Source organism: Trichechus manatus, unplaced genomic scaffold (assembly GCF_000243295.1).
Source record: "Trichechus manatus latirostris isolate Lorelei unplaced genomic scaffold, TriManLat1.0 scaffold00001, whole genome shotgun sequence".
Taxonomy (NCBI): domain Eukaryota; kingdom Metazoa; phylum Chordata; class Mammalia; order Sirenia; family Trichechidae; genus Trichechus; species Trichechus manatus.
The window spans coordinates 41,126,540-41,154,073 of NW_004443937.1; the positions used below are offsets into that span (position 1 = coordinate 41,126,540).

At 43.2% G+C, this 27,534-nt stretch overlaps 1 protein-coding gene across 2 annotated transcripts in view; it reads left to right on the plus strand.

The window, feature by feature from the left end:
- PTPRG (protein tyrosine phosphatase receptor type G) overlaps nt 1-27,534 on the plus strand; it is a 786,467-nt gene that overhangs the window by 433,431 nt on the left and 325,502 nt on the right. For both annotated transcript variants that reach the window (XM_004368651.2, XM_023727702.1), the window contains 2 exons: nt 5,350-5,529; nt 17,887-18,035. In XM_004368651.2, the coding sequence (XP_004368708.1) occupies nt 5,350-5,529; nt 17,887-18,035 (329 nt within the window). The remainder of the gene's footprint in view (nt 1-5,349; nt 5,530-17,886; nt 18,036-27,534) is intronic.

Here is a 27,534-nt window from a genome sequence, read left to right on the forward strand (position 1 = left end):
TATATCAGGTGTGTGATAGCCACATGACGTCACTGATGATATCACCCTTCGTCCTTGGTTCCGGTAATGTTTGTCAGATTTCTCTACTGTGAAGTCAGTTTTTCACTTCCCCTACTATGTTCTTTGAAAGCGAGTCAGTAAGTCCACCTGGGGCTGGGATTAAGTTCCGCCTCCTGGAGGGGTCAGCTGTATTTTGAGTCTTGACCCTTTTCGCATGTGAGAAGCACTTATGTAAGATGACCAGGGCTTTGTAAACTTTTCTACACTTTAGAAGTGACTATATTCATGTGTTACCTCCTCTGGAAGCCCTGTCCTAGGCACAGGTGGGAGTCCTATCCCTTCCTCTACATACCATGAAATACCTGTATCCTACCTTAGCCTTTGATTGGCCTACATGTTTCCATATAACAGTGTCGTTATAATAGCAGCTGACACTTACTGAGCTTTTATTGTGTACCAGACACTGTTCTAAGTACTGCGTGGACTATTTCAGATAATCCTAACCACCACCCTTTGGCGTGGACACCATTCATTTTCCTACAGATGAGGAGGCCGAGCTACAGGTGGCTTAAGTAAGTTACCTAAGGGAATCCCAAGGGAACTGGGGCAGCTCTGGGATCCCTAGCACCCATTCTCTGCTCCACGCCTGGCACTAAGTGTTGAGTTAATATTTAAAAGAGTACAGTGATGGATTGATTAGTAAGACTAATTTTCCTCCTTGGTTGACCTTCTTTAATTAGAAGTCTATTAAAGCAGAGAAAAAAAGAAGAGAGCTTTAAAAAGAATTATGCTTTACAGAAGGCATTGTGAAAGCAATGGTTCTACCATCTTCCTTTCTTTAAATTAGAAAAAAAAGAAACCGTCACCCTTGGTGGGGTTGTTCAGTTTGTACACAGATTCTTTTGTGCACATTAATATATTTGTAGCTTATCTTACCTTGTCACAGTTCAGACTAATTTAACGTGTTAATGAGGAAAAGGAGTCTTTAATTCTGAAGTTGACATATCCTGACTCTTGACTCCCAGGAAATGAGGAAGACTTAGTAAGAAGTTAGTAGATGGATGTATAAAAGTAACACCGAACTAATGCACAGAGAACATTCCATAATGTCTTTAGAAGGTTAGAACTCTCCCACTCTTTAATCTTTTCTTCCAATTTATTTGTACCCCAAAAAATACATATTAGCACTGGTGGCACAGTGGTTAAAGTGCTTGACTGCTAACCAAAAGGTCAGTGGTTAAAACCTACCAGCTGCTCTGAGGGAAAAAGATGTGGCAGTCTGCTTCCATAAAGATTTCCAGCCTTGGAAACGCTATGGGGCAGCTGTACCCTGTGCTATAGTGTGACTATGAGTTGGAATTGACTCGATGGTAGTGGGTTTAAGCGCCTGTGCTAGATATGGGAGCCCTGGTGGTGCAGTGGTTAAGAGCTTGGCTGCTAACCTTGGAAACCCTATGGGGCAGTTCTACTTTATCCTATCCTATAGAGTCACTAGGAGTTGGAATCGCCTCAATGGCCACAGTAATGGGTGGCAGATATAAATATAAAGACAGAAAGAGCCTATTGTGGTAGAGTTTACCACCCAGTGAGAAAGACAGACGCTAAGGAATAAACAGTGAATTATAATAGTGATGATGAAGTCTGAAGGAAGCTGAAGACCCAGCGCCGGGAGAGCAGATAACTCCTGTGCCTTTGTCACGGAAGGCCTCCCTGACAAAGGGGCATTTAAACTGAGATCAAACCTTTAGCCAGGGAGTCCAGATGTGCTCACTGAATTCTTAAAAAAGAAAATATTGTTCATCATAGGTTGAGTGAGAAATATTGTTAAATTCCCTTGGTACTTATAGGTTGGCCATATGTCTCCATTAGGATCTAATTCCTACAAGACTCCCAACAGTTGAACGGGAAATTACTTTTGGCAGCCCAGACTGCCCTGTGGTCTCCGCCGCGCCCCTACCTCTCTGCTTTGGAAACATCGCGTTGTGTATTAGGTTGGCGTGTCAGAGCTGGTGAGCTGTTCAGAATGGGTTGTCAGCTGTGAAAATGCAGAATGAGCCTGCTCGTTCTGAGGAAGAATCACTAAAAGGAATCTAACTGGCAAATGGCTTTGCCTTCCTTTATCACACATGGGTAATGTCATACCTGAGAGAGGAAGGCTTCTTGCTGATTGTTTTTCCCCAAAAAACTAGATTTAAGTTAAACACAGTCTTTATTTAGTGTCATGTTTTTTATTTAAAAGCATTTATTCAAAGTTCTGAAAAACAAAGCATTCAATACTGTGAGACTTGGGCAACTGCAAATGATTAATGATACAATTCTCAGTCCTTTACAAAATGTCTTAACACCCGGGAGATTTATACAGTGTGGAATGGCCACGGTCCTTTGATGTGAGAATAGGTAATCAATACCTGCAAGCTTGGAAAAAATGTTCTATTTCCTCCACTAATGACATAGGGGTTTTTGCAAGGCAAGGGTGTCTGGAGCATGAAGCACTCCAAAGAAGAATTAATTTAAAATCTGAAGTGGAAGATCAGTTTCAATTAAAATTGCACTTGAACGTATGTTGGGTAGAAGTGTGAAAGCAAGCATGTAGTTGGCTTAAAATTTTCAGATTGTTAGCACTGAATAAGTGAATCCTGCTGGTACGAATCCTGATTATATTTTTATAGAGTGCTAAATTATATTTCACCCATGTCTGCAAGGTTATAAGAAATCATATGAATGGCAAGTGCTTTTCAGAGGTTGCAGTGGATTTTTTCGTTAGGATAATTATCAGGTGTCTGTGTGTTTTCACAAATGATGGCTTACGTTCTTATTTCCTTGGAGTCATATATGTTAGGATTTCTTATATCGTGTTCCATAGCAATTTTTCCTATCGATCGTGACTTTATTGGACTAATGAGTTCCTAAAAGGTCCAACTGCAAGGTTGGGGATTTGAATCCACCCAGAGTTGCCTCGGAAGAAAGGCCTGGAAATCTACTTTTGAAAGATCAGCCCCTGAAAACCCTATGGAGCACAATTCTAGTTTCACACCCATGGGGTCGCCATGAGTCAGAGTCTGTTTGACGATAACTGGTTACGTGTGTGTGTGTGTACAGTATTAAAACAGTGGTTTCTATAATTTGAAGATACAGGTCCAGTTGTGGTAAACCACATTTTTAATATTGTCAGTATCAAATATATCGACTGTCACTGTATTCATTTTTTCAATGGATTCCTTTGGTATCTAGTAGAAAATTTTAGTAGTAGACAGCTCACTGGAGCTGCTTACTGCATGCCCTTTTTTCTTCACATGTGTAGATGTAAAATGGAAATAAAGACTGGTCAGAGTCAGGCAGATCATTGTTCCTCCCTTGGCAGACAAATACGCACGCTCTTCCTTTAGAACTTATCACGGTCTTTGTGAGTTTGACCAAGAGGTGAAACAACGTGATTGAGAAACTATTGACCTTTCCTGATTTAGTTGGAGTTCTACGATCAAGAAAATTGTGATTTTTAACTTTTCTAGGAGATACTATAGCCCTTGTAAATGATCTTTGAAAGTGCTCTGAGGTTGCTAGACCTTTGCCAGTGTACATGTTCTTTCTGATAGTCTTTTCTGTCATATCATTTCAATGAAGATTAGGGAAAATGACCCAGACTGATAGCGAGGCTGGGTTGTTTCCCAGCTAGCAAGGGTATGAATCAATTTTAGGGAGCTGCATCAATTATTCTTGCAGCCAGGAAGCTTCCATTACCGTGACGGAGAAGATTTTGTGTGGTTGTCCCGTTTTTTCACGGTACCCTTGTCTACATCTGCTGTAAATGGTGAAATAAAGGAAGTGAGAAGAAAAGGAATGAGAAAGCGACACAGCACTTGGTGGCCGTGATGGGCACCAGTGGGGCTCTTCTTCAGGGAGGGAGATGTGCGGTGGAGGACGAGATGAAGCCTTAACACACAAGGCTGTGTACACACTGTGGGCGTGGAGATGCTGTCGGTGGCTGGGTCGGTCTCCTGAAAGTTATACACAAGTGTATGTATATGTGTGTCTATATGTATATATATGTGTGTGTGTATATACACACTTTAAACTTATTGATTGGGAAATCTGAGTTTTATCTTGTAAAAATTAAAAAGTTTAAACCATTTTATATCTAATTCTCAAAAAAGGGATTTATGTTAATAAAGATTGATTCTTTTTAACAGATTGCACCTGCTTGGTTAGGCCAAGTTCAGGGCTTGTTATCAACTTAGTAGACTTTGCTCCCATAATATTTCATTTGTAAATGGGCACAAAGGCAGATGCAACATGTTCTCTGCCTCTCATTATTCCATAGTCTTAACCTCCCGATAGAAGTAGGCTTCATGGTCACATTTTCTCCCTTTATTTCTGTGGTGTAAGTCCAATAAAGCTTTTATTTATATGAACGCTGAGTGAGTCCAGTCAGAAAGAAACTTATTACCCCCCTCCCCATCTGGTATGAGGGAAAGGGAGAGAGAAGGACATGTGAGTGTACAAGTTAACACGCGATGTAACCTTAACCCTAGATCTAACCCTAACACTCACACTAACCCTGACCATAACCATAGGTCTAACCGTAACCTTACCCCTAACAGTAACCCTAACCCTCACACTAACCTAACCTAAATCCTAGATCTAACCCTTACCCTATCCCTAACCCTAACATTGACACCAACCCTAGACATAGCCTGAAACCTAACATTAGCCAAATCGCTAGCCCTGACCCCAGCCCTAAAGCAATGTTAAGCCGCATCCTGACTCCAACCCTGACCTGTCAGAGTGCACGTGTGCAAGCTGTGGCCGCACTGAAAATCTTTCACCTTCAGCCAAAGGGAAAAACATACCTTGGTACCTATGTGATTTGTAATGACTCATCTGGTTGGGGGTTGCTCGTAATTTTTAGATATTTGTTTCTTTTCCTTTTCACAAGCTCCTGTGCATTGCGAAGAACCGTTGTGTTTAGGATGCTGCTCACAATAGCAAAACGGGCTCCGTTGGTTGGTTGAGGTGTTTTGCTTGTTTTAGAGCACTCATTAGATTTTTTAAAAATACGAACGACTCTGACAGCCCTTCTGGGCAACTCTTAATTTGATTAACGATGAAGTTAGCAAATGTTTGATTGCAAATCAAGAAGCAAAACTATCTTAAGTAGAGTATATTTTCTTAAATCTCCTCGCCATATTGAGCGGGTGGTTCTTGAGCCTTTGTTTTCAGTACTCGAATCTCCCCAGGTGGGCACATGTAGAAAATGTCCCTTGAGAGAGGCAGTGCTTGAGGTCTGCAGTCTCAGTAGTTCCGTCTCTAGCCCTTGAGCCATCAGGATTGAACTCTTGTTTTCTTCCACAGGTGCCTATGGCCCTGAGCACTGGATCACGTCCAGCGTCAGCTGTGGGGGCCGTCACCAGTCACCTATAGACATTCTAGACCAGGACGCGCGTGTCGGCGAGGAGTACCAAGACCTGCAACTCGATGGCTTCGACAACGAGTCCTCTAACAAAACCTGGATGAAAAACACAGGGAAAACAGGTAGACTGTGTCTTCTTTACCTGCCACAGGTCCACATGACACATTTCTCAGTGTCGCTGGGAAACTTAACCGGGACTTTCTCCTTAAAGAGTGCGTGTAGCTACGGGGCACCTATAGCTAGCGAGAGCTTGGAATTGGCCCTTGGTTTGCCAACCAGCTTCTTGACTTCCTGTGTGACTTTGGACAAATTATTTAATCACTCTGTGCCTTAGTTTTTAAGAAAACATATAAAATATGGATAATAAAATGGTAACAACTTCCTAGGATCGCTCTGGTTAAATGAGTCAGTACGTAAAGTGGATTGAGTGGCTTTGTCACATAGCACTTACGTGTGTTGGATATTGTTGTTATTAATGCTCCTGCTACTGCATTGATGGAGGAAGGGTTTGCCCTTAAATTGCCACCCATGTTAGCCAGGTATGACCCAGACCTTCGGAAACCTGTGCTGTCCAATATGGTGGCCCCTAAGCCACATGTGGCTATTTCAGTTTTAATTAGTTAAAATTAACAATTCAGTTTTGAAGTTGCACTAGCCACATTTCGAGTGCTCAGTAGCCACATGTGGCAAGTGGCTACCCCATTGGGCAGTACAGATACAGAACATTCTGTCATTGCCGAAAGTTCGATTGGACGGCACTGTTCCAAACAAATGGAAATCAAATTCTTGTCTCCCTTGAGATTTTGTTTCATTAATATTTCTTGCTGTAGCAGAATAAAGAAGAACGGTGTCTCATCCCTTTAGGTAGCAGACCAGCAGACCGATCCTTTTGCTTCATTTTACCCATCCCACTTGTGTTCTGGAATTTATGAACGTGAAGCATCATCCTTTCACTTGGCCAGGGCACAGAGCTGCCTCCCATTGGTCACTGTTGAGCTGCTCTTCATGTTTAGGTTGTCCATGTTAAGTAGCAGAGAAGACCTTGCTCTGCCCCACTGTCCAGTCTGAAAATAAACACTGGAACGTTTCATTAAATTTCTCCTTAGGGCCGCCTGGGGTTCTGTTAGTGCCTAAAGAGTTTTTTTTATATCTTATTATTTATTATTTACTTAAAATTTTTGTTGTGTTTAGCTGCCATTGAGTTGGCCCCACGCTCACGGCGACCCCTTCAACAATGGAGGGAAACGCTGCCCCGGTCTGCGCCATCCCCATGAGTGATTGCAGATCAGACCTTTGTGATCCATAGGGTTTTCATTGGCTGATTTTTTTTTTTTGATCACCAGGCCTTTCTTCCTAGTCTTAGTGTGGAAGCTCTGCTGAAAGCTTTTCAGCATCATAGCAACACACAAGCCTCCAGTGACAGAAGGGTGGTGACTGCACGTTAGGTGCACTGGCCAGGGATTGAACCCGAATCTTCCACATGGAAGGCAAGAATTCTACCACTGAACCACCAACTCCTCATACGCAAGCCCATTAAAATTTCTCTTTTTCTCTTCTTTTTAAATCAACCCTTTGTAACCAGGGATGTTACCACAACCCACTCTGTAATCCCTTTCAGGACCCTTGGCTGCATGAAGCCTTCATGGTGGGCTAAAGTGACTTTACCTTCAACTCTTTGCTCCTATTCAAGCTGTGGGTCACAGAGATGCCTTTTGTTTTAACTTCACTGGCTGTGTGTGCGGCTTTGTGGATCCAATTTCTTTCTCAAAACCAGCATTGTCCAAGAGTATTCATGCCTTACTTCTTTGGGTTGGTGTGTCTTACTCCTAAAATTGCTTCTCACTCACTCAGCACCGTGGTTCCTGGCTTTGGGCTTTTTTTCATAATGTCCGCATCAACAGTTCTCCTTCCTGGCTTACAGCAGGTTACCCCGCTTGTACCTTGATTCACCCATTTGAGTAGCTGCTCATGGGGGGCTTACGTTTTCAGTAATGTTATATGTGCACACCTTTTCACCCCCACCCCATTCTCTCCCACGTAGATCATATGCTTATTGTACCAACTCAGAATTTCTACCCCCAGTGATGCTGTTTTATATTTCACATGTGGGTGTCCTTTGGAGAACTGTGAGCTTTGCCACACTGGGTATGATGAGAGTTTGGAGTTGCGTGCCAGCTCAGTGCCACGTTCCAACAGGCTGCCAGAGGCAGCTCCCTGAGCTCTCCGATCCGGTTGTCTACTTGACTTGCAATGCTGGACAGCCTTCTGCAAAGATAACACGTTTCAGTGACAGCTTTCAGCTCCGTGTCACCAATGACAGGTCTTAGACAGGTATAGGGTTCACTCAATGCAAGCTGATTATCAATCTCTGTCACTCTGCCGACTTCCTAGAGTAATCCTCAACTTGTTGCGTATCTGTGAGTTCACGAACCTGATTTTAGAGACACGGAAGCGTCTGTCTTCAGGGATTTATGAAGAAGCACAGCTTTCTGAGAAGTAGAAATAAATCCTTATTACTTCTCAAGCTGTACTTATTACTGTAAAATTCATGACAGAATACTAGATGGGCCAATATTGCATAAATAGGCTAAAATGATTCTATAGGAGGGATTTTGAAAGAGTGTCGACCTGCCATATGCAATCTGAAACAAGAAAATGGAATTGTATACTTACTCGCTTCAAAGAGTTTCAGCCTCTGGTAATTTGGATACTTGGGTGCACAAATCCACTGGTATTTTGTTTTGTTTTTTTTAATCCCAAACCTAGAAACTGTTTTCTGTTTAAGAGGTTGTCTCTGTAGATCTTAAACTGCTAAATGAATTAGTACATTCTCTAGTTTGTTGGAGGAATGAAGATTTTGTTGGTTTGTATAGGATGTCTGGATTCTGTTAATTCAGCTGACCAGCACACAGCAGTGCAGGGTGCTGTGTGGTTAAATTAAAGGTGGGGTGTGGTCATTTCCACACCACATAGTACTGATAGACAGCCTGGATAATTGCAGTTTGGGAAAAAACAACACATATCGTTATACTATAGTTTGCAAGATATCACCATTGGAGAAACCTCGGTAAAGGGAACATGGGATCTCTCTGTATGATTAGTTGCAACGGCCGATGAACCTACAACCACCACAAAAATAAAGCTTTAATGAAATGAAAACATAAGCCACAAGGTATGTCTCTGCTGCAACCATTCATTTTATATCCACCTTGCAGACCTAGATGAAGAAAACACTGCTTTTTCTTAAATCGTTTATCTTTAAGCGACACATCTTTTTCTTGTCCCCACGGTCTTCCTTGAACCTTCTACTTTCAGAAAATAAATCCAGGAGGGAGCGTTTATTTTTTCCAATGAAAATTTACAGGTGACTTATCTGTAAAACAGACTGTGTCTTTTGGATATTAAAATATGAATACAGAAAGTTAGTATTTAAAATGGCCTATTACCTACAGACAGTAACTTTCTGTCTTAACCCCCTTGAGAGTGCTATATATCCAATCCTGCATAATTGATAGAGCGACTTCGTTGTACCCACTCCACTTCTCGAAAATTGTCTAAAATACCTTTACAAGACAGATAGCATCTCTGTTTCTTCCTCAGAAGCCATAACTTTCTGTTGTCAGTTCTCCTTTGATTTCATCTAAAGTTATTTCCCTTTTTTTCATTTTTTGTAGAATGAAAAGATAATGCATTCATCAAGAACATTTCAAGAAAGTCTTGCAGCTCCTAGCATTAGTTTCTAGCTAAATGATCAGAATTTAAGACTGGACGGCTGCTTCTGATGTATGTTAATAAGCCTTGGTCTCCTATGAATTTTAACTATTTACTGGGCTTTCTGTTTTCTTCATTACTTTTTCTTGTATCCCATAGGAAGAACAAACAGTAAATGTGTCTGCTGTGATACATGTTAGGTTAGTTCCATTTTCCCATTTTATATTAGTTTCATATATTTTTTCTTTGCCTATGTTCTTTTCTGGAGCCCTTGTGGCATAGTGGTTAAGAGTTTGTCTGCTAACCAAAAGGTCGGCAGTTCAAATCCACAAGCCGCTCCTTGGAAACCCTATAGGGGTAGTTCTCCTTTGTCTGATAGGGTTGTCATAATCAGTCAGAATCAGCTCGACGGCAACCAGTTTGGTTTTGGTTATATTCTTTCCTATTTGTCTGTATATGCCACAGTGCCTGGCACAGATGCATTCAAGAAATAGTTTGTTAATAAAAGAAGATAAATGACAGGGAAAGTACGTGTAGGTAAGTCGATGAAGAATCAATGCATTGTACGCTGCTGAGCCGTTTCTCTGAGAACGTGACCCAGGCTTGGTGCCCAAGGACAAACAAATGTCTGCTTTGAAAGATGCCCTGCATTCTGTCGTTCACTGCAGTTCACAGTCCAGCTAACCACTGCGTCTGTGTTGCCCCGAGGAGTCTGGTCTGATCCAAGGCTGGTAGAGAAACCGATGCAGAGCCTTCCCTAGAGTCATCATCAACGGCCATTATGTGCGCTTTATGGAGTCCTTGGTACAACATTTGTCCTTTTGTTCCAGCGACTTCGTAAAGCACATATAATGGCCGTTGATGATGACCCTAAGACTGTTAGAAGAACTCAGGAAAAGGTTTAAACACAGAAAAAAGGCATTATTTGATGGTTACAAGGGTGGGGAGACAGGGGAGTTCGCTAACTAGATAGTAGACAAGGATCAACGTCAGTGAAGGGAAGGACAACACAATACAGGCAAAAAATAAAGAAAAAAATGTAACTCTTATTAAAATATTAAGGCATAAACACTGGTCGGAATTATGAAACATTATTTTTAAATTAAGTGCCAAATGTAGAACAAGATTTAAAAATATTAAAAAGAAGTCCCTGGGTGATGTAAGTGCATACTTGGCTGCTAACTGCAAGGTTGGAGGTTCAGGTCTACCCAGAGACGATCTACTTCCGAAAAATCAGTCACTGACAACCCTATCAGAGTTCTACTCTGACACACGTGGGGTCACCAGGAGTCAGGTTGACTCAAAGGCAGCTGGTCTGTTTTCAAGGGGTCTTCAATCACTTTCTCCATGATGCTTGATGTCCTCCTAACTTCATGGACCGTAACACATAGTCCCCACTGCAGACGTGAGTCCCTGGTGTTAGCATGGTTGCCCAGGTGTCACATGCATGGACAAGCCATTAGTAATCATAAGATGGGAAAGGAGGCTGCTAGGAAATTTGTGTGTGTACTTGTCATCGTACCATTCTGACTGTCTGGGCTTTCTGTTCTTTGTTTGATGGTCCAGGTAAGTCTTTCTCCATGTCTCTCTCTGTGAGCTTGTACTTTTTCACTGTTTCCTTCCCTCCCCTTCCCCCCTTGTGTGTCTGCTTGAATTTCCCCTCTCCTGTGGTATGTCTCGTCTCTCAGCCTTTCTGTGTCTGTTTTCACTCCCTGCTCCTAGCACTGGCTCCGCTTTCCCCCTTCTTTCTGTCTTCCTTCCTTAAAGCTGATCACAAAAGAGAACTGAAGCTTAAAAAGTGTTTTGATTCATTACGTATATGGAATAGAGAACTCAGTGTTGTTAGTGATAATCTGAGCTTTTTCTCATTTCAATAAAACCTCGCTTGTCCCTGATAATGTTGGAGTAGGAGAGCCTAGATAGGTGAGGTACACAAATAATTCCTCAAGGATATTTTCTTGGGGTTTCCAAACTTGCTTTACATTAAACCATTACCTTTATTTTGTTTTCCAGCACCCCACTCCCCCACCTCAGGTCTTAGTAGTTGTCAGCTGCTGTTAAGTCGGCACAGGCTCGTGGTGACCCCATGTGTAACCGAACGAAACATTGCCCTGCCCTACACCATCTTCATGATCGTTGCTATGCTTGAGTCCATTGTTATGGCCATTGTGTCAATCCATGTCATTGAGGGTTTCCTTCACCGTCACTGGCTTCCATTTACCAACCATGATGTCCTCCTCCAGTGATTGGTTCCCACTGATGGTACGTCCAAAGTAATTAAGTGAGTTGAAATCTGGGACAATATTGTATGATCCATAGGGTTTTCACTGGCTGATTTTCAGAAGTAGATTGCTAGACTTTTCTTCCTAGTCTTAGTCTAGACACTCCACTGAAACCTGTCCCCCGTGGGTGACGTTGCTGGTGTTTGAAATACCGGAGGCATGGCTTCCAGCATCGTAGCAACACACAAGCCATCACAATAGGACAAACTGGCGGACGGGTGGTGGGAATGACCCGTCATAGATATAAATGTGGGGCTCTGAGGATAGGCCGAGGTGAGGGCGTCGTTCCTGAATCATGGTGTATTTTGACCTGAGTTTTGTTTGTGTCGCTAATGAGTTGGTCATTTCCCTTACAAAGAGGCTGCCAAGCTTTCTGATTAAGGTAAAAATCTCAGCCAAGTAGACAGATGTTTAGAAACATCTAGGTGTTCAGCATCATTTACACAGAGCCCGTCCAGCCCCAAGTTTGTAATAACCTAGGGCATGTCTCATTAACTCAAGGTTGCACAAAAAAGTAAATTAAGTTTAAAAAGAAAAGTTCATTCTTTGGGGGCATGCTAAGTCTAGGTTAATAAGCTCGACTGTTAACCCAAAGGTTGGAGATTTGAGACTACCCAGAGGAGCCTCGGAAGAAAGGCTGGGCCGTCTACTTCCCAAAAATCAGCTATTGAAAACCCTATGGAGCATAGTTCTACTCTGACACACACATGGGATCGTCATGAGTTTGGAATCAACTTGAGAGCAAGTAGAAGGGAAAAAAAAAGGATGCTTTGGCTCTTCACTTTTTAAATGTTTCAAAGGCCCAAATTCTTTGGTTCATTCATCCAAAGTTCATTCATGGTTCGTTCAGTCTTATCTGAACCCTGATGTCTTAGTCACCTAGTGCTGCTATAACAGAAATAGCACAAGTGGATGGCTTTAGCAAAGAGAAGTTTATTTCTTCACAGTAAAGTAGGCTAAAAGTGCAAATACAGGACGTCAGCTCCAGGGGAAGGCTTTCTCTCTCTGAGAGCCTCCCCCAGAGTAGGAGCTTCTCTGCACAGGGACCCCAGGTCCAAAGGTTGCACTCTGCTCCCAGCGCTGCTTTCTCGGTGGTATGAGGTCCCCCTATCTCTCTGCTGGCTTCTCTCTTATATCTCAAGAGATTCTCTCAAGACACAATCCAGCCTTGTAGATTGAGTCCTGCCTCACTAACACAACTGCCGCCCTTCCTCCCTCATTAACATCAGAGAGGCAGGATTTACAGCATATGGAAGGATCACACAATACCACGAATCATGGCCCAGCCAAATGATACACACATTTTGGAGGAGTCATAATTCAATCCATGACACCTGAAATTCAAGTTGGAGCTATTTCACTGGGATCTCCATCTGTGTAGACAAACTGCAAGCTCTGTGTTCTGTTTTTTAAGCTCCCTTTCTCTTCTGCTGTCCTCACCCCCCCAACTCCTGCACTCAGGGAGTAGGATCTTTTTCCTGGTAGGCAGAGCCTCATTTACCAGTTTTTTAAACTTTGAAGTTTATTTTTGAAGGGTCCTCCTCCTTTTTCTGGCATAGAACCCTCTGCTGGACTCTTACTTGTCATGTCTCAGGTGGTTAAAGGGCCAGCTAGTGCCCCTCTGTCATGTTGCTCAGTTGGGCAGTGAGTTAACGGAGACCCAGGAATCTGACAACTTGACCTCCCTTGGATAGCTGAAGCTCCTCCTGCTCAACATGTTCAGCTTCTCTTTACTGACTTACTGCTGGTCATGGATTGAATTATGTCCCCCCGCAAGAAATACACGTCAGCTTGGATAGGCCGTGATTCCCAGTGTTGTGTGATTGTCCTCCCTTTTGTGGTTATAATTTTACTTTAAAGAGGATTAGGGTGGAATTGTACCACCTTTACTAAGGTCAGGTCCCTGATCCAGTGTAAAGAGAGTTCCCTAGGGCGTGGCCTGCACCACCTTTTATCTTACAAGAGATGAAAGGGAAGTGAGCAAAATGGGGGGAACTTATACCACCAAGAAAGTAGTGCAAGGAGCAGAGCATGTCCTTTGGACCCGAGGTCCCTGGGCGGAGAAGCTCCTAGTCCAGGGGAACATTGATGAGAAGGCCGACAGAGAGAGAAAGCCTTCCCCTGAAGCTGATGCCCTGAATTTGGACTCGAAGCCTACTTTACTGTGAGCAAATCACTTCTCTTTGTTAAAGCCATCCGCTTGTGGTATTTCTGTTATAGCAGCACCAGAAGACTGAGACACTGCTATACCCTGACTTGGGTTTCTGCCGGCGCTGTTGCCTTCCTCCTTCTCTGTACGGTAGCCAGAATCATCTCTCTGTCCCTCTTTCTTCCTCAGTCTCTCTCTCAGATGTATCAAGGACTTCCCGTTTCTCTTGGGATAAAGACAAGCTCACTGTCTCTTCCTCGTTCTCTACACTTCTGATATCACTAAACCCCGAAGCCTGTTGGACCCAGGGTTAAGAAATCCTGAATTTGAAGCCCCTGCTTGCTTCTACGGAAACCCTGGTGGCGTAGTGGTTAAGAGCTAAGCTGCTAACCAAAAGGTCGGCAGTATGAATCCCCCAGCTGCTCCTTGGAAACCCTATGGAGCAGTTCTGCTCTGTCCTACAGGGTTGCTGTGAGTTGGAATCAACTCGGTGGCAATAGGTTGGGTTTACCTGCTACTGTTGCCTCTGACATTCTGCTTTGATTTCATCACGATCCATGTTAGCAGTTTAAAGACCAGAGGGGCTGGTTGATGGATCTCCTGCCTCCCCTCCCCTCCTGCTGGTTTCCAGTCTTCAGCTTTTTGCCTGTCACCTTCCTAATTTTCTCCTTACCAGATTCTGCCGTTATTACTCTTGTTTTTATTTTTGAATTATGAGTCATTATTTATTATTATTTTAGTATTATTCACTCATTCTTTTTTCTTTCAGTCGGCTCGCTTTATTTTAATTAAATGGATTGATTTTAAAAGAAAACTTTCTATCAACACCGTAAATGGAAAACCAGTGCTATTTGAAACTGACTTACTGTTAAAAAATAGATGTGTATCCTCTGAAAGTAAATCAGAGTTATAGAAGTCAGTAAATTCTGGCTTAAAGCTTACTCCTGAGTGAAAGGGCACATGGATTAGTATCAGGGAGGTGCAGCACCAAATTAAGATTTTCTTTTCCTCGATGTGGTCGAAGGGATTGAAATAATAATAATAAAAAATACCTTTCTTATTCTGCTTTGACAAATTTAAAGCATCTACTCAACAATTAAGATTGCCACCCATGTGGCATTTGGGACATATCTGCCCTTGCTGTTGTCCCTACCTAGTGACACTCTTCTGTGGAATGACAGGGTTGCTGTAAAATGGCGCTCTACCTGAAAACAGAGTTATACCTGTGGGTCGCCCTTGTGCGCTGCCCGCCAGCTCTGCCCACATCACTAGAAATGAGCTGGGTAACAGCAGCCGCTGAGTGAATGCTTGCTGCGTTACTGGCACTATGTGAAATGCTTTCCATGTGTGGGTTCCTTCAGGAGTCAAAATAGCCTCACGAAGTAGACGCTATTATTATCCCTGTTTAAAAAGGACTGGAAACGGGCACGAGGAAGTCGGGGAACCCGTTCAAGGGCACTTCACTGTTAAGTGACAGGACAGGATTCCAGCCCAGGTCTGGCCCCCTCTTGAGCTCCTGCTCTCCAGACGCTCTGCGTCCGGGGTCACCGCCTTCGTTTGGCACGTTCTGTTCCGAAGCAGAGCCGGGCTATCTGCGGTCATCAGAAAATGGGTACATGATAGCCGGGAAAGTTCTTCCTTACCTGTTGTATATGTAAACACAAATATAAACGTTTTCGGAAGGGGAATACCTGCATGTGGCACGCCGTGTGCTCTAGTGAGAGATACTGTAAAATGAAAAATGAGATGAATGTTTCAGATTGTACAGTTTCCTAATTATGCTTTTAATTATTCATACAAAACAAGTAAAATGACCCCTGACAGAGACATAAATGATTTAGGTAAAATCAAATATTTATAAGATGCTGCTGAGTCCCTGGGTACATTGTAACAGATGCACTCCAAACACTTTGCCTTCGTCCTTCTGATGCGAAATGTTATGTATAGAATTTCTAGCAGGCTGAGAATAATCAACAGTTTAAGACTCTACTGAGCTAATTCCTACATGTTTTGACGTTGGAACTAAAAGTATATGCTTGGTATAATTGTAATATTTTAACTTCTAAAACAGAGGTCACCAAGTGACAACCCTGCGGCATATTTTTACATATTTAAATGTTTGAAGAAAAAAAATTAAAGAGAAAATAATATTTCACAACACCCGAAGATTATATCCAATTCAAATTTCCATGTCTATAAATAAAGTTTTATTGGCACAGCCTTTCCCATTTGTTTATATGTTATCTATGGCTGTTTCTGGGCTACGAAGGCTGGGTTGAGAATTTGCGACAGAGACCATATGGCCCACAAAGCCAAAAACATTTACTATTTAGTCCTTTACAGGATGTTTGCCGACCCCTGTTCTGAAATATGACCAGCACACAATATAGGTGGTTCGATGCCCTAGCGTGTTTAATTTGACATAAGAAACGCTTAACTTTTACATCATTGTATCCCTTCATTCACTAATTGAAAGCTCATTGTATATTTTTCAGAAGTTGGGGAAAAAACCTGCCTTTTGAATGCAATAGAAAGGGATTTAGACGAGCAGGCTTCCTTTGCTTGTGCTTAATGCTTCTTTTATGCAGAGAAGAGCTGAAACTGATTGCCATGTTTTAGGAGTGGGTCATTACTCTTGTCCCTGTCTTTTATGGAGACCTAATTTTCATGCAGGGTTTCCCCCTGAAGCTCTAACTGGGTCTCTTCAGGAGGAAGGTTCAGTGAGGGGATGTGAGACCTTTCCCAGGGCCTCCACCAGCGTGGCTTTTGATCACAAGCGTTTAGTGTATTAGTGGGGGTCTCATACATGCTTAGCAATCAGTAAGTATTTCTCGAATGCAGGCACGAGTGAGTTAAGCCACTTTAGAGGACATAAACGAACAGATGCTGCACCTGCAAAATAGAATCTGTTTTTTCAGGCATTTTAGCGCTACTTTGGGAAGAATAATTTTTTTGTGCTACTGTAAGTCCAAGTTTTTGTTCTCAATTTCTCTTTCCCATGTTCTGACTCATAGTGAGTGATCCCCTAGGACAGAGTAGAACTGCCCCATAGGGTTTCCAAGGAGCGGCTGGTGGATTCCAACTGCTGACCTTTTTGGTTATTAGCCGAACGCTTAACCACTGCGCCACCAGGATTGCTTTCAAAGGAGAGGGATGTGTTTTTGAAATTTAGGGTTTGAATTGGCTGAGGTTCCCTGCGCTGTGGATGCTATGATGTGTTCTGTTGGTGCGCTAGGAGAAGTTTTCTTATGCTTGGAATTTTAAAAAAGTGGTAAAGTGAATCTAGTTAGTGTGCCAGTGTTTGAGTGATTTAGTGAGCAGGTTCTGCTCTGCGCTGCCCTGACTCTGTTATCAGATACAAAAAATGGCAACCCCAGTCCCCGACACCTCACCGCTGTCCTTAGTGTTGGAGAACCCCTGAAATTCGATTTCCTGATATGTTGCCTAAATTTTCTGATCAAAGAACCGTGGCTGTCATATCCGGCTTTTCGTATATTTTTCCTATCTTCCTGCAGACCTTGAATCTTGGAGTAATCTCAGGAATCAGTGCTTTAAAAAAAAATCACTCTCTAGATAATTCTGGTCATCAAACAGATTTAGGAGACAGTGATTCAGAGCGACATATTCTGTCACTGTCTCCTTTTTTCATCTGTTAGATGGATAAATTCTGAGACCAATCCCTGGGATTTGTCATGATTAAGAGCCAACTAGTGGCTCCACGAGGTCACCCATGACACATGAGGTCGCTGTGGGTCAGAATGGTCTCCACAGCAGCACAGGTGGTAACGGTGCCCCAGGGGTCAGAGGTGGTTCAGTGATGGAATTCTCGTCGTCCGTGCAGGAGACTCGGCTTCGATTCCCAGCCCGTGCCCCTCATGCGCAGCCACCAGCTGTCTGTCATTGGGGGTTTGTGTGTCCTTATGATGCTGACCAGATTTCAGCAGTGCTTCCAGACTAAGATGGGCTAGGAAGAAAGGCTTGGCGATCTGCTTCCCAAAATCAACCAATAAAAACGCTGTGGATCCACAACTCGATGCATCAGATGTGCAGTTGGTCATGGATGTGGCGTAGGACTGGGCAGTGTTTTATTCTCTTGTGTACGGGGTCCCCATGAGTTGGGGCCACTGAAAACAACAGCAGTGACCCCAGCAGTCTGCAGCTCAAACATGCTAATTTGTTCAGATGGGTGTTTTTGAATTGTTTTTTTTTAAAAGCTACCTAAGGAAATAATTCACGTCACGGTCGCCATGAACTTTATTAGGTACGATGTAAGAAATCCTTAGAGTCTGGTTCTGAAACTCACTTTGTTTTCCTCCCTTCCCTTCCGGTTTGCACAGTTGCCATCCTTCTGAAAGACGACTATTTTGTCAGCGGCGCCGGCCTGCCTGGGAGATTCAAAGCTGAGAAGGTGGAATTTCACTGGGGCCACAGCAACGGCTCCGCCGGCTCTGAACACAGCATCGATGGCAGGAGGTTTCCTGTCGAGGTGAGAGAAAGTCGAGATCTCAAACTGCCTTGGTCTTTACATTAATGAGATGTTATGTCTTTATCCCCAGTCGTTTTTCAAATCAAACTTGCGCAGTACCTACTTTTGTCTCTGGAGATCCTGCATCTACAGCATGGCCTGCAGCTGTCTAACTCAGGTGCCTCATCTTTGTTCAGCCAGAGAAATGCCTAGAAGTCACAGACACCATGGCTTGAGCAGACTCACCCCAGACCAATGGTTTTCAGCCATTTGGTTCTTTGACAAAGTTTCTATTTACCATCCACTTCTGAAACCCAGCTTTCTAATGGTGACATTTTACAGCAAACTCGGGTGACTTCATTTTCACCCTTGAGAGAAGAAAAGTTGGTTGACATATGAAGAGACGTCGCAAAACCTTCTCTCAGGAGGGAAGTTGCTCTGAGGGTGTTTTGCTCCTGCCAGCTGCTTCGAAAGTGGCCGTGGCCATAGGTGGCATGAGTCCTGTTAGCTTTGCTGGGAACGATGGTGACATTTTGCTTCCACTGTGTTGGTTTTCTCACAGATCCATGCTTCCAGGAACAGGAAGGGTGTGGGGGCAGCTAGGTCACGTGCTGATGTGTGTGTTTTGGAGCAGGGGTAAGGCAGGGAGCAAGTTTCAAAACTTGTTTATTAATGGTGGTTGGGGGCAACACATCCCTTCCACTGCACTTCATCAGGATCAGTGTGAATATTCTTTTATTTTTACAAATATTGGGATCCCCATGTTATGAGCCTTTTGTGGTAGAGGTTCCCGCCTGTGGTTAGACTGAAACATGTGTGCCTTTGGATATTTGTCTTGTTGGAAGTATCTTTTACTCAGAGGAGCGAAGCATCCAAGGAAAATTTTCACTCTTAGTGTGTCATAACTTCTTTGAAGTCATGGCCTGCTTTACGAATCTGATGACTGCTTTGGATGCCCTTCACGTAGAAGAGGCATGTTTATATCTATGCATTTGTTCACACATAATTTACAGGGTTTCATAACTCCTCCCTGCTCCCCAAGCCCCTTCATGGACCCTTTAGGCATCCCAGAAACTTAGGTGAACAACCTCAACAAGAGGAGAGAGTCAGTTATTTCTTTGCTTATTGCTGAGCCCAGGTCCGACGTGTCTAAGAAAGACATGACTCACACAGGCGCTGGTTGGAATCATGCTTTACTCACATACAGAAGAGGCAGATAATGATCAGTTCTGTATGTGGGTGTCGGTCCCCTATGGCCAGTGGGTCTCCCTCCACAGCCAAGGCAGGGCTGGTGGCCTGTACTCACCCCTCTTCCATGCTGCGGGCAAAGGACCCCTTTCCCTCTGTGCTGAGAAAAGGCATAGCAATGAGGTTGGCCAGGCGCCGTATGAGGCGCACACTGACGAACTTAGCAGTGCGAAGAAGATTTGCTGGGTATCCAGAACGGGGGAGTAGTTTCCCTGATCAGGAGGAAGAAAAACAAACTAGGACAGAGGGGGGACTCGGTACCCAGCTTCTGCTGTCAGTGAATGTTCTGGGCTCAGGGCTCTGATTAGGCAGTCCTGGTGAGGGTTTGCTGCTCTTCCAACATTTATAGGTGCTTGTATGCCCATGGGAAACCCCAGTGGTGTAGTGGTTAAGTGCTATGGCTGCTAACCAAAAAGGTCAGCAGTTCGAATCCACCGGGTGCCCCGTGGAGACTCTACGGGCAGTTCTACCCTGTCTGGTAGGGTTACTGAGTCAGAATCGACTTGACAGCAATGGGTTTGTTTGGTTTTATATGCAGGTCTATATGTCTTACCCACGATTGTCAGAGAAGCTAGAGATCGTTACTCTGAGCAAATGCTTCGTATTTCTAGTTTAGCTGACAAATTTTCATTACCAACTTTTTTCCTGTATTAAGACCCCTCTCTCTGTGATGTTTCCTGTCCTAGTCAGGCTAATTATGTCACATGAGTCAGATTTCCACTTAATTGGCTCTCCTCCTCCCTTTAAATTGAATGAATCATTTCTTAGAAATCCTAGCTTTATTTGCACTTGGAAAACTTGATTCCTAGAAGCAAATTACATCATGTTTTAGGTGTGGAGTTTCCCTTCCGACGTTGTTGACCGGTTCCCACTGAGTTGTGAATTGAGAGAGTAGCTTGTGTCCAGCCAACTTTGCTCTGAAGCCTCTTTGTCTAGAATTGGGTTGCCATTTGTTCAGCGGACATTGTTCCGGACAAAGGATCTGTGCTTGAGAGTTTGAAAACTTAATCTGACTGCTACATTGGAAAATAAGACCTCTGGGGCTGGAAACTGGAAATTTAACCCTCATTCATAATCACATCACTACCCATAATGCTGAGATCGGCCTGCTTCCTCTTCACCCTTGATTCTGGAAAGATGCATCCAGTGGATATATATTCTTCTGAAAGCTTACAACTTTAAATGCATGTTTCAGTTTTCCTTTGCTCAGAGAGAGTCATTGAATTCAGAATCGAATTTGAAATAGCAGCAACAATGCTCAGACTTGTTGTTTGGCCGAGTTGTTTGGATTTTTTTCTTGTAAGTAATGTCAAATGGTAAGGCTGCCTGTATTAATTGGGTTCCTCATCAAAGCCCATCTGGTTCGTAGCTTGCTTTTTTTTTTTTAAATGCAATAAACATGTGAAATTGCTTAGTGGATATATTTGGAGGAACTTCATTTGGTTTCTTTCTTTCCACGTAACTAAATTGTTTTCTAAGAAAGTATGAAATTATTCACTTGTCTGTGAATAATTGGGGCGTTATTCATTTGTCTATGTGCATTGTGTTTGGGGGCCAGGGATGCGTCATTGCTGAGAGTCCACTGGGAGTGGAAGACTAGCGCAGGGCTGTCAGCCTGGACAGTGTTCCTGCGAGAAACATTTGGCAGTGCCTGGAGACTTTTTCTTTCCCTTAATTTTTTTTACTGTGGTAAAATATGTTCAACCAAACATTTGCCAGCTCATCTGGTTTTTACATGTATAATTCAGTGACATTGATTCCATTCATCATGTTGTCCAGCCACTGTCCTTTTCGAAAGTATTCTGCAGAAACTCAGTGCCCTCTGGGCAATGACTCCGCCCTTCCCCTGCCCTCCTACCCCTCCTTCCAGCTATTAGGTTTGTTCTCTATGCATTTGCCTGTTTCATATCAGTAGGATCATATGACGTATGTCCTTTCGTGTCCAGTCTCTATCAGTCAGTGTGATGTTTCAAGGTTCATCCATGTCGTAGCGTGTGTCAGGACTCGGAGAGGTTTTTGGTTGTCACAGTTGGGGGCAGTTGTGTGTTACTGGTATCTGGTGGGTAAGAGGCTGGGGATGCTGCTAAACACCTTACAATGCACAGGGCAGCCCCAGCAACAAAGAATTTTCCGGCCCCAACTGTCAGTAGTGCTGTGGCGGAGTTGAGCCTCTCTTTCTTGTATGGCTTAGGTTTAAATACGTGTCAGTAATGAGCACTCGTCTCTGGAGAAGTTGTTCCATCATCTTGTAGTTTTGGGAGAGGAAATGTGCCCAGGCATTCAGCTTGTGCTTTGCCTTCCATGCAACAGCATTGCTGTTGCTCATTCCCTTTGACCTTGCCTGAGGCAAAGTCATGACCTTGGGAATTTCTGCAGCTGCCTGGGTACTCTAGCTCTGCAGGTTGATGTTGAAGCATATGCCCCCCTGGAAGCTGGATCTGCTCCCGGAGGGCAAATTGCAACAAACACAACTTTATTGGCTTTGCTGCCTCCTAGGAATTCTTTGAGGTCATCTAGGACAACTTTTGTTTGTACACATTTAGAAATTAGACCTCTCTGTATTTTCCTGGCTGAAATCCTGGGCCCAGTCTTGTAGTTTCTACATTTACAAACATCCAGTTTCATAGAAGGGGAAAAACGTCTTTGTAAAGCAAAACAAAAACCCTTTGATAGCCAGTGCTCTTCCCAGCTCAGCTAAAGTTGGAAAAGAACGTTGGAGTCCGATTGCAACACCCAGCCTAGTTTATTTCTTGTCTACTGGGAACTTTTTATTGAATTACCTCTGTTGTGAAGGTGCTGGGGTACAAAGGTGGACAAGAAAAGCAGGGTCCCTGCCCTCAAGGTGTTTGAGCTCTAGCGGTGACACTGAAATAAAAGGAACAGTCATGTAAGTGGCTATATAATTCCTGTTGTGTTATGGCCTCTGAAAGAAAGGGCCATCTTGTGCCAGGATATGGAAGGCCTCTGGAGACAGTGATATTTACTGAGATGAAAGAGATGAATTGGAGCCTGCCAGGGATATGCAAAGGCCCTGAGGCAGGTGATCCCTGGTAAATTTAAGGAATAAATAGAGGTCAGTATGGGAGTTGTGGTGGGCAGGATAACGACCCCTCAGAGATGTCCACACCCTAATTCCTGGAACCTGTGAAAATGTTACTTTACATGGCAAAAAAGACTTTGCTAATATGATCAAGTATCCTTAAAAGGCACAGAATAATCCAGTGATTAAAACAGTGGGGTCAGAGTGACCTGTTCAGTTCTCTCGTTCATACTCTGCTTTTTGTTATCTGCCCAGTCATGGTTACCTACGATGGCTTCTGCCTCTCCTCGAGTTTCTTCCTATTCCACACGCCTTCCACGTTCTGTGGTGGGTAACTTAAATAAAGCTTCTTATAACACTAATAGGAATTGCATTGCGTGGTGTGGCCACTCATAACTGAAGCTGGAGTTCATGCAAAGGAAAACCTCCAGATAAAACCTCTGAGAGCTCCATTAAAGTAGAGGTTCATTGCACGCTCGTTGTGTGAGGTAATTAAAATCTTGTTTATTACAATAAGATTGCCAGAGTTGTTGATTCAGACTTATTGGTGCTTATGAGTTGAAGTCTTCAATAAGCTTAAATGATCCAGATTGATTGTGTGTGCCCTTTCCAGGGAGACTCACAGCTGCTTCATTTCAGCTCTGTTTAGAGCATCTTAGCAAGTGAATAGAAGCAAAGACATTTTTCCTGATATGTGCTGTGTACACTGTGCCATATGGTCCAGGTCTACAATCCCTTATCCCAAACCGTTGGGGCCAGATGTTTTGGAACTGAGAATCTTTTAGAAACGTATTGTGGTGCATATGCCGTATATATTGCAGAAGGCACCCGGGAGGCTCTGAGACTACCTCCCCTAAGTGCATTAGCATTTCCAAGCACGCGGATGAATATTCATCCGAAGTGGGAAAAATCAATAGTCTCTCTAGCTTCACCTCTCTTCACATAAGGTGTTAGCACCCAATTAGTTTTTGCACCAAAATTATAAATAGCAACAATGAAAAAAAATCCACCAAAGTTCTTGGGAAAAAAATGCACAAAGGTTCTTAGAAGCTTTTGAGATTTCACAATTGCAAATACAAGATTTGCGAACCTATATTTTTAAAACTGGGTACATAGTACGACATCCGTGGTTTATGTCCCAAAGAGGTCTGCTCAGTGACAACCACGCCCCAAGCATGTGGAGTATCTGGAAGCTGGATGTGTCCAGATACCGTTGTCTTCCTGCTCCTTGGTGGTTCTTTGTCATGGTAAGGCACAACATTCTTTGCCAAAAGTAAGGATTGTCCAAGGGCAGGAAGGTTCTGGTTTTTGGCTGACTTTGTCCTGTTATTAATTCCTACTGTAATATTCTGTTGGGGCCTGACCTCATCTTCCGGGATGTTACCTTGCCTGCTTCTGTCGACCTGCCTGCCTAGGGTCAGACTAATGGTTTGCCTTTCATTTTGTAGAATGGATCTTGGTTCTCCCCTGGAATGCTTCTACTACTTTCTAGTTAGACAGTTATCTTATATTAGATCCCTGCGTTATGGTTTAGGTGACCTGTGTCTGCCTCCCTTCTCCCTGTTGTGCTCATGGGCTTGTGACGGTATCACCCCCTCCACACTGATGCAAACGTGGTAGGCTGCCACAAAATGCAGATGTAGACTAGCCCATCTCAAGATGGATCCCTGGTTCAGTCCCCTGTTCTAAAACATGGACTAAGTGTTGAGTTAGGCTGGAATGCAACCCTTTTATTTATCCCTTCATTTCTGCTGAAAATAAAATGTAGACAGATGAAATGCCCTCCTGAAGCTTCGTGTTCCACACTGGCTAAACATTAAAGCCTCTGAAGAGTCCTACACTGGAAAAAATTGCTTCGTTTAACTCAACATTTTTCTGAACTTATATGACCATTATTCTCTGCCCCCTCTTTTATTTTTATTACGTATTTATTTTTATGTAACAGTAATGTCATTCTTTTGCAAACGCAGGTTTATAACTTCTCCTTTAGTCCACGTTTCTTGTAAAAAAAAAAAAAATGGGGTCTCATTCAAATAACTATTTTCAGAGAATACCAATGACAATTTGTCATTTCAGTTATCTTGAAAGTTATAAAGACATCTTGGGTTGTTCAAAAAACCAATATTTAGTGTCTTTATGAATATGATACTACCTTGCTTTGTCATTAGAGGAAACTATCATGAAAAAACTGAAAGATGTTTTCTATTAAAAGTAACTTTGGCAATATCGCACTTACTTTTCACCTGCCTTGTGCTCTACTTAAATTCCTGATTCTCTGAAAAGTTGCTTTGTTCGCAGAGGGAGCCTTTGTCAGTGGAGCTCAAGCCAGTGCCTCTTTTCCTTACCTTGCCCCCGCTTGGAACGTTGGATCCGTTAACCCTTTCATCGATAATTTTCTTTTTCTTTTGGGCCATGTTTTTTCACTGATGAAATGGATGCTGAATCATTGTTTATTGGTAGTTTATTTATGATTTGAACAATCAGAGTACCGATTGCGAGTAGGATATATCAGTCCCACGTTCCATGAAGTATGTCACGCACGTGGGACATACTGATCCCAAGGCTCTTCACGCTTCCTGGCTACACTTGAGCCGTAAAATATCTTACTCAGCCTTCCACAAATACACATGACATGCTAAATAAACATTGCGCTTGCTGCACGTAACTGTTATCGGTTTGATTTAGAGTGGCTGGGCTATGTCGGTACCATGTTCCATGAAGCATGCCACACACAGGGACATGTTGGTCCCATGGCCCAGGAAGTGCACCACAAACTGTTTTCACCCGAAAAATAACTCAATTACTTGAATATCTCCAAATTCTGGTAACCGTGCCTTCCCGGGAACACAAAGGAAACAGTAAACATACTTGCAGGCCTTATCTCCATCTACAGAAGCTAACAGACAAACGTTTCACACAGTTGCTGCTCCGGGAAGCAGCCCCTCATACAAATGGCTGTCAATGCTTAAATGTGGCACAGACCACCTTGATTGTGTTTTGGGCAGTTGCACTAGCTAGCATCCGCCACGACACGAGAACGTACTAAAGTGGCTTAAATGCCTGCCAGTGAACCTCCAGGGGTGGCAAATGGAACACCGGTCCATGAAAGGGTTAAGGAGAACGTTTCACGGTTATCCCGTATTTGCTATACTGTGGCGTACCCAGCGGGGTTTTCCACTGTAGACACTGCCATCCAATGACAAGGGAATTGACTGAAATTTCATTAATGACTTTATTGACATAAAGATTCCATTTGAGCACAGAATGTTTCATCCTTTGCTAGTAAAATATTTACTTTCCACCTGGCTGATCTTTTATGTGTATGTCCTGTGTTAATGAGAGGAACATTTGAGGATCCCTGGTACTCAGACTGTGCTCACTCGAGAAATTCATGCTGGTTGTACAAAGCCAGAGAACAGGTTTTGTGAGGTCCCTGGCGTGGTAAACCTCCAAGTGTCTGACAGCCCTCATCACAACCATCGTCCTTAGGTGTGAACTCGGCTCAGGGTTGTTTGATGGTGTGTCACCGGCACACGGCGTGCTGATAGCTGATCGAACCACGCTAAGAATTCCTGTCCAGGGGATGACCCTCTCTGAAAAGAGAGCCCGGTTAAATTGGAGATACTCTTAGTGTGCAAACTTGATGAGGGTGGTTGTATTGGTGGTGCCAGAGATGGTGCTGCTGGTGGCAATGGTATTTCAGATACCATCTGACAAGTGCTTACCTATGTCTGGTGGAGCCCCTGGTTGGTGCAAATGGTTAATATGCTCGGCTGCTAACTGAAAGATTGGAGGTTCAAGTCCACCCAGAGGTACCTCAGAAGAAAGGCCTGGCAATATACTTCTGATACACAAGCCATTGAAATCCCTATGGAGCACTGTTCTACTCTGACCCACATGGGGTCGCTCTGAGTCAGAGCTGACCTGATGGTGACTTTTTTTTTTTTAACCTGTGTCAAGAAATTCCCATATGTTCATTCACTTAAATCCCGTATCATTCTTATGAGGTAGGTGCTCTTAACATATTCTTCTTCATGATGGGACAGCTTAGCTTCTGGGAAGTGCCGTGACTTGGCTGAGGTTGAATGGGAATAATCTTGAATCTGGGGCCTGATATCTCCAAAATCTTAACCGTAGCTCTTGTTCTTTGATAAGAAATTTCTTTTTCTTTTCCTCATTGCTTTAGTTGTTTTTAGAACCACTGATGCAGTAGAAGTAATTTCATTAGAATCTTAACTGCTGTTTATTGTATAACAGAAAAAAAAAAAAATCAACTTTTAATGTTCCGAGATGGCTGAACCAGTAGTAAAATATACAGAGAGAAGAGGTAAAGGGAATAGAAAATGTTGGCGGCTCTTTGCATGGAAACGTCTCTGGAAATGGCTGCAATGTCGTCTGGGTTGACTGCAGTCTGTGATTAATCACTTAGTGTGATGTTGTCCAATAGAAAATGGTGCTGGCCACACATGCAATCTTAAAGCTTTTGGTAGCCACATTTAAAAAGGTTAAAAGTAACAGTTGAAATTGATTCTAATAATCTATTATCTTTATCAACCAATATAAAAAGTAATTACTGAGATATTTCTGGCTTTCTTTTTTTTGCTAATTATTTGTGTGCTTTGCACTTAAGCATATCTTGTGGCTTCATTTCAGGTGCTCAGGAGCCACATGTAGCTAGCACCTTACTGAACCAGGCCACCTTAGGAGTTCCAGACAACAGTACTAGAATTTAGATGATAAACCAACCAAAGAACTACCAAAAAGTCTTTAGGAGGAATTTTTTTTTTCCCCATACAAAAATTTATACGTACATTGTTATGTGACCCTAATTGCTCTCCCCATACTGTGACAGCACTCTCCTCCTTTCCACCCCTGATTCCCCACGTCCATTCAACCAGCTCCTAACCCTCTCTGCCTTCGCATCTCACCTCTGGACAGAAGCTGTCTGTTTAGTCTCTTGTATCTACTTGAACTAAGAGGCAGGCTCCTCATGAGTATCACTTTATGTCCCACAGTCTAGTCTAATCCCTTTCTGAAGAGTTGGCCTCAGAAATTGTTTTAGTTCTGGGTTGACAGAGAATCCAGGGGCCGTGCTTTCCGGGGTTCCTCCAGTGTCAGACCATTAAGTCTGGTCTTCTTACTAGAATTTGAGTTCTGCACCCCACCTTTCTCCTGCTCCATCCAGAACTCTATGTTGTGTTCCCTGTCAGGGCGGTCATTGGTGGTAGCCAG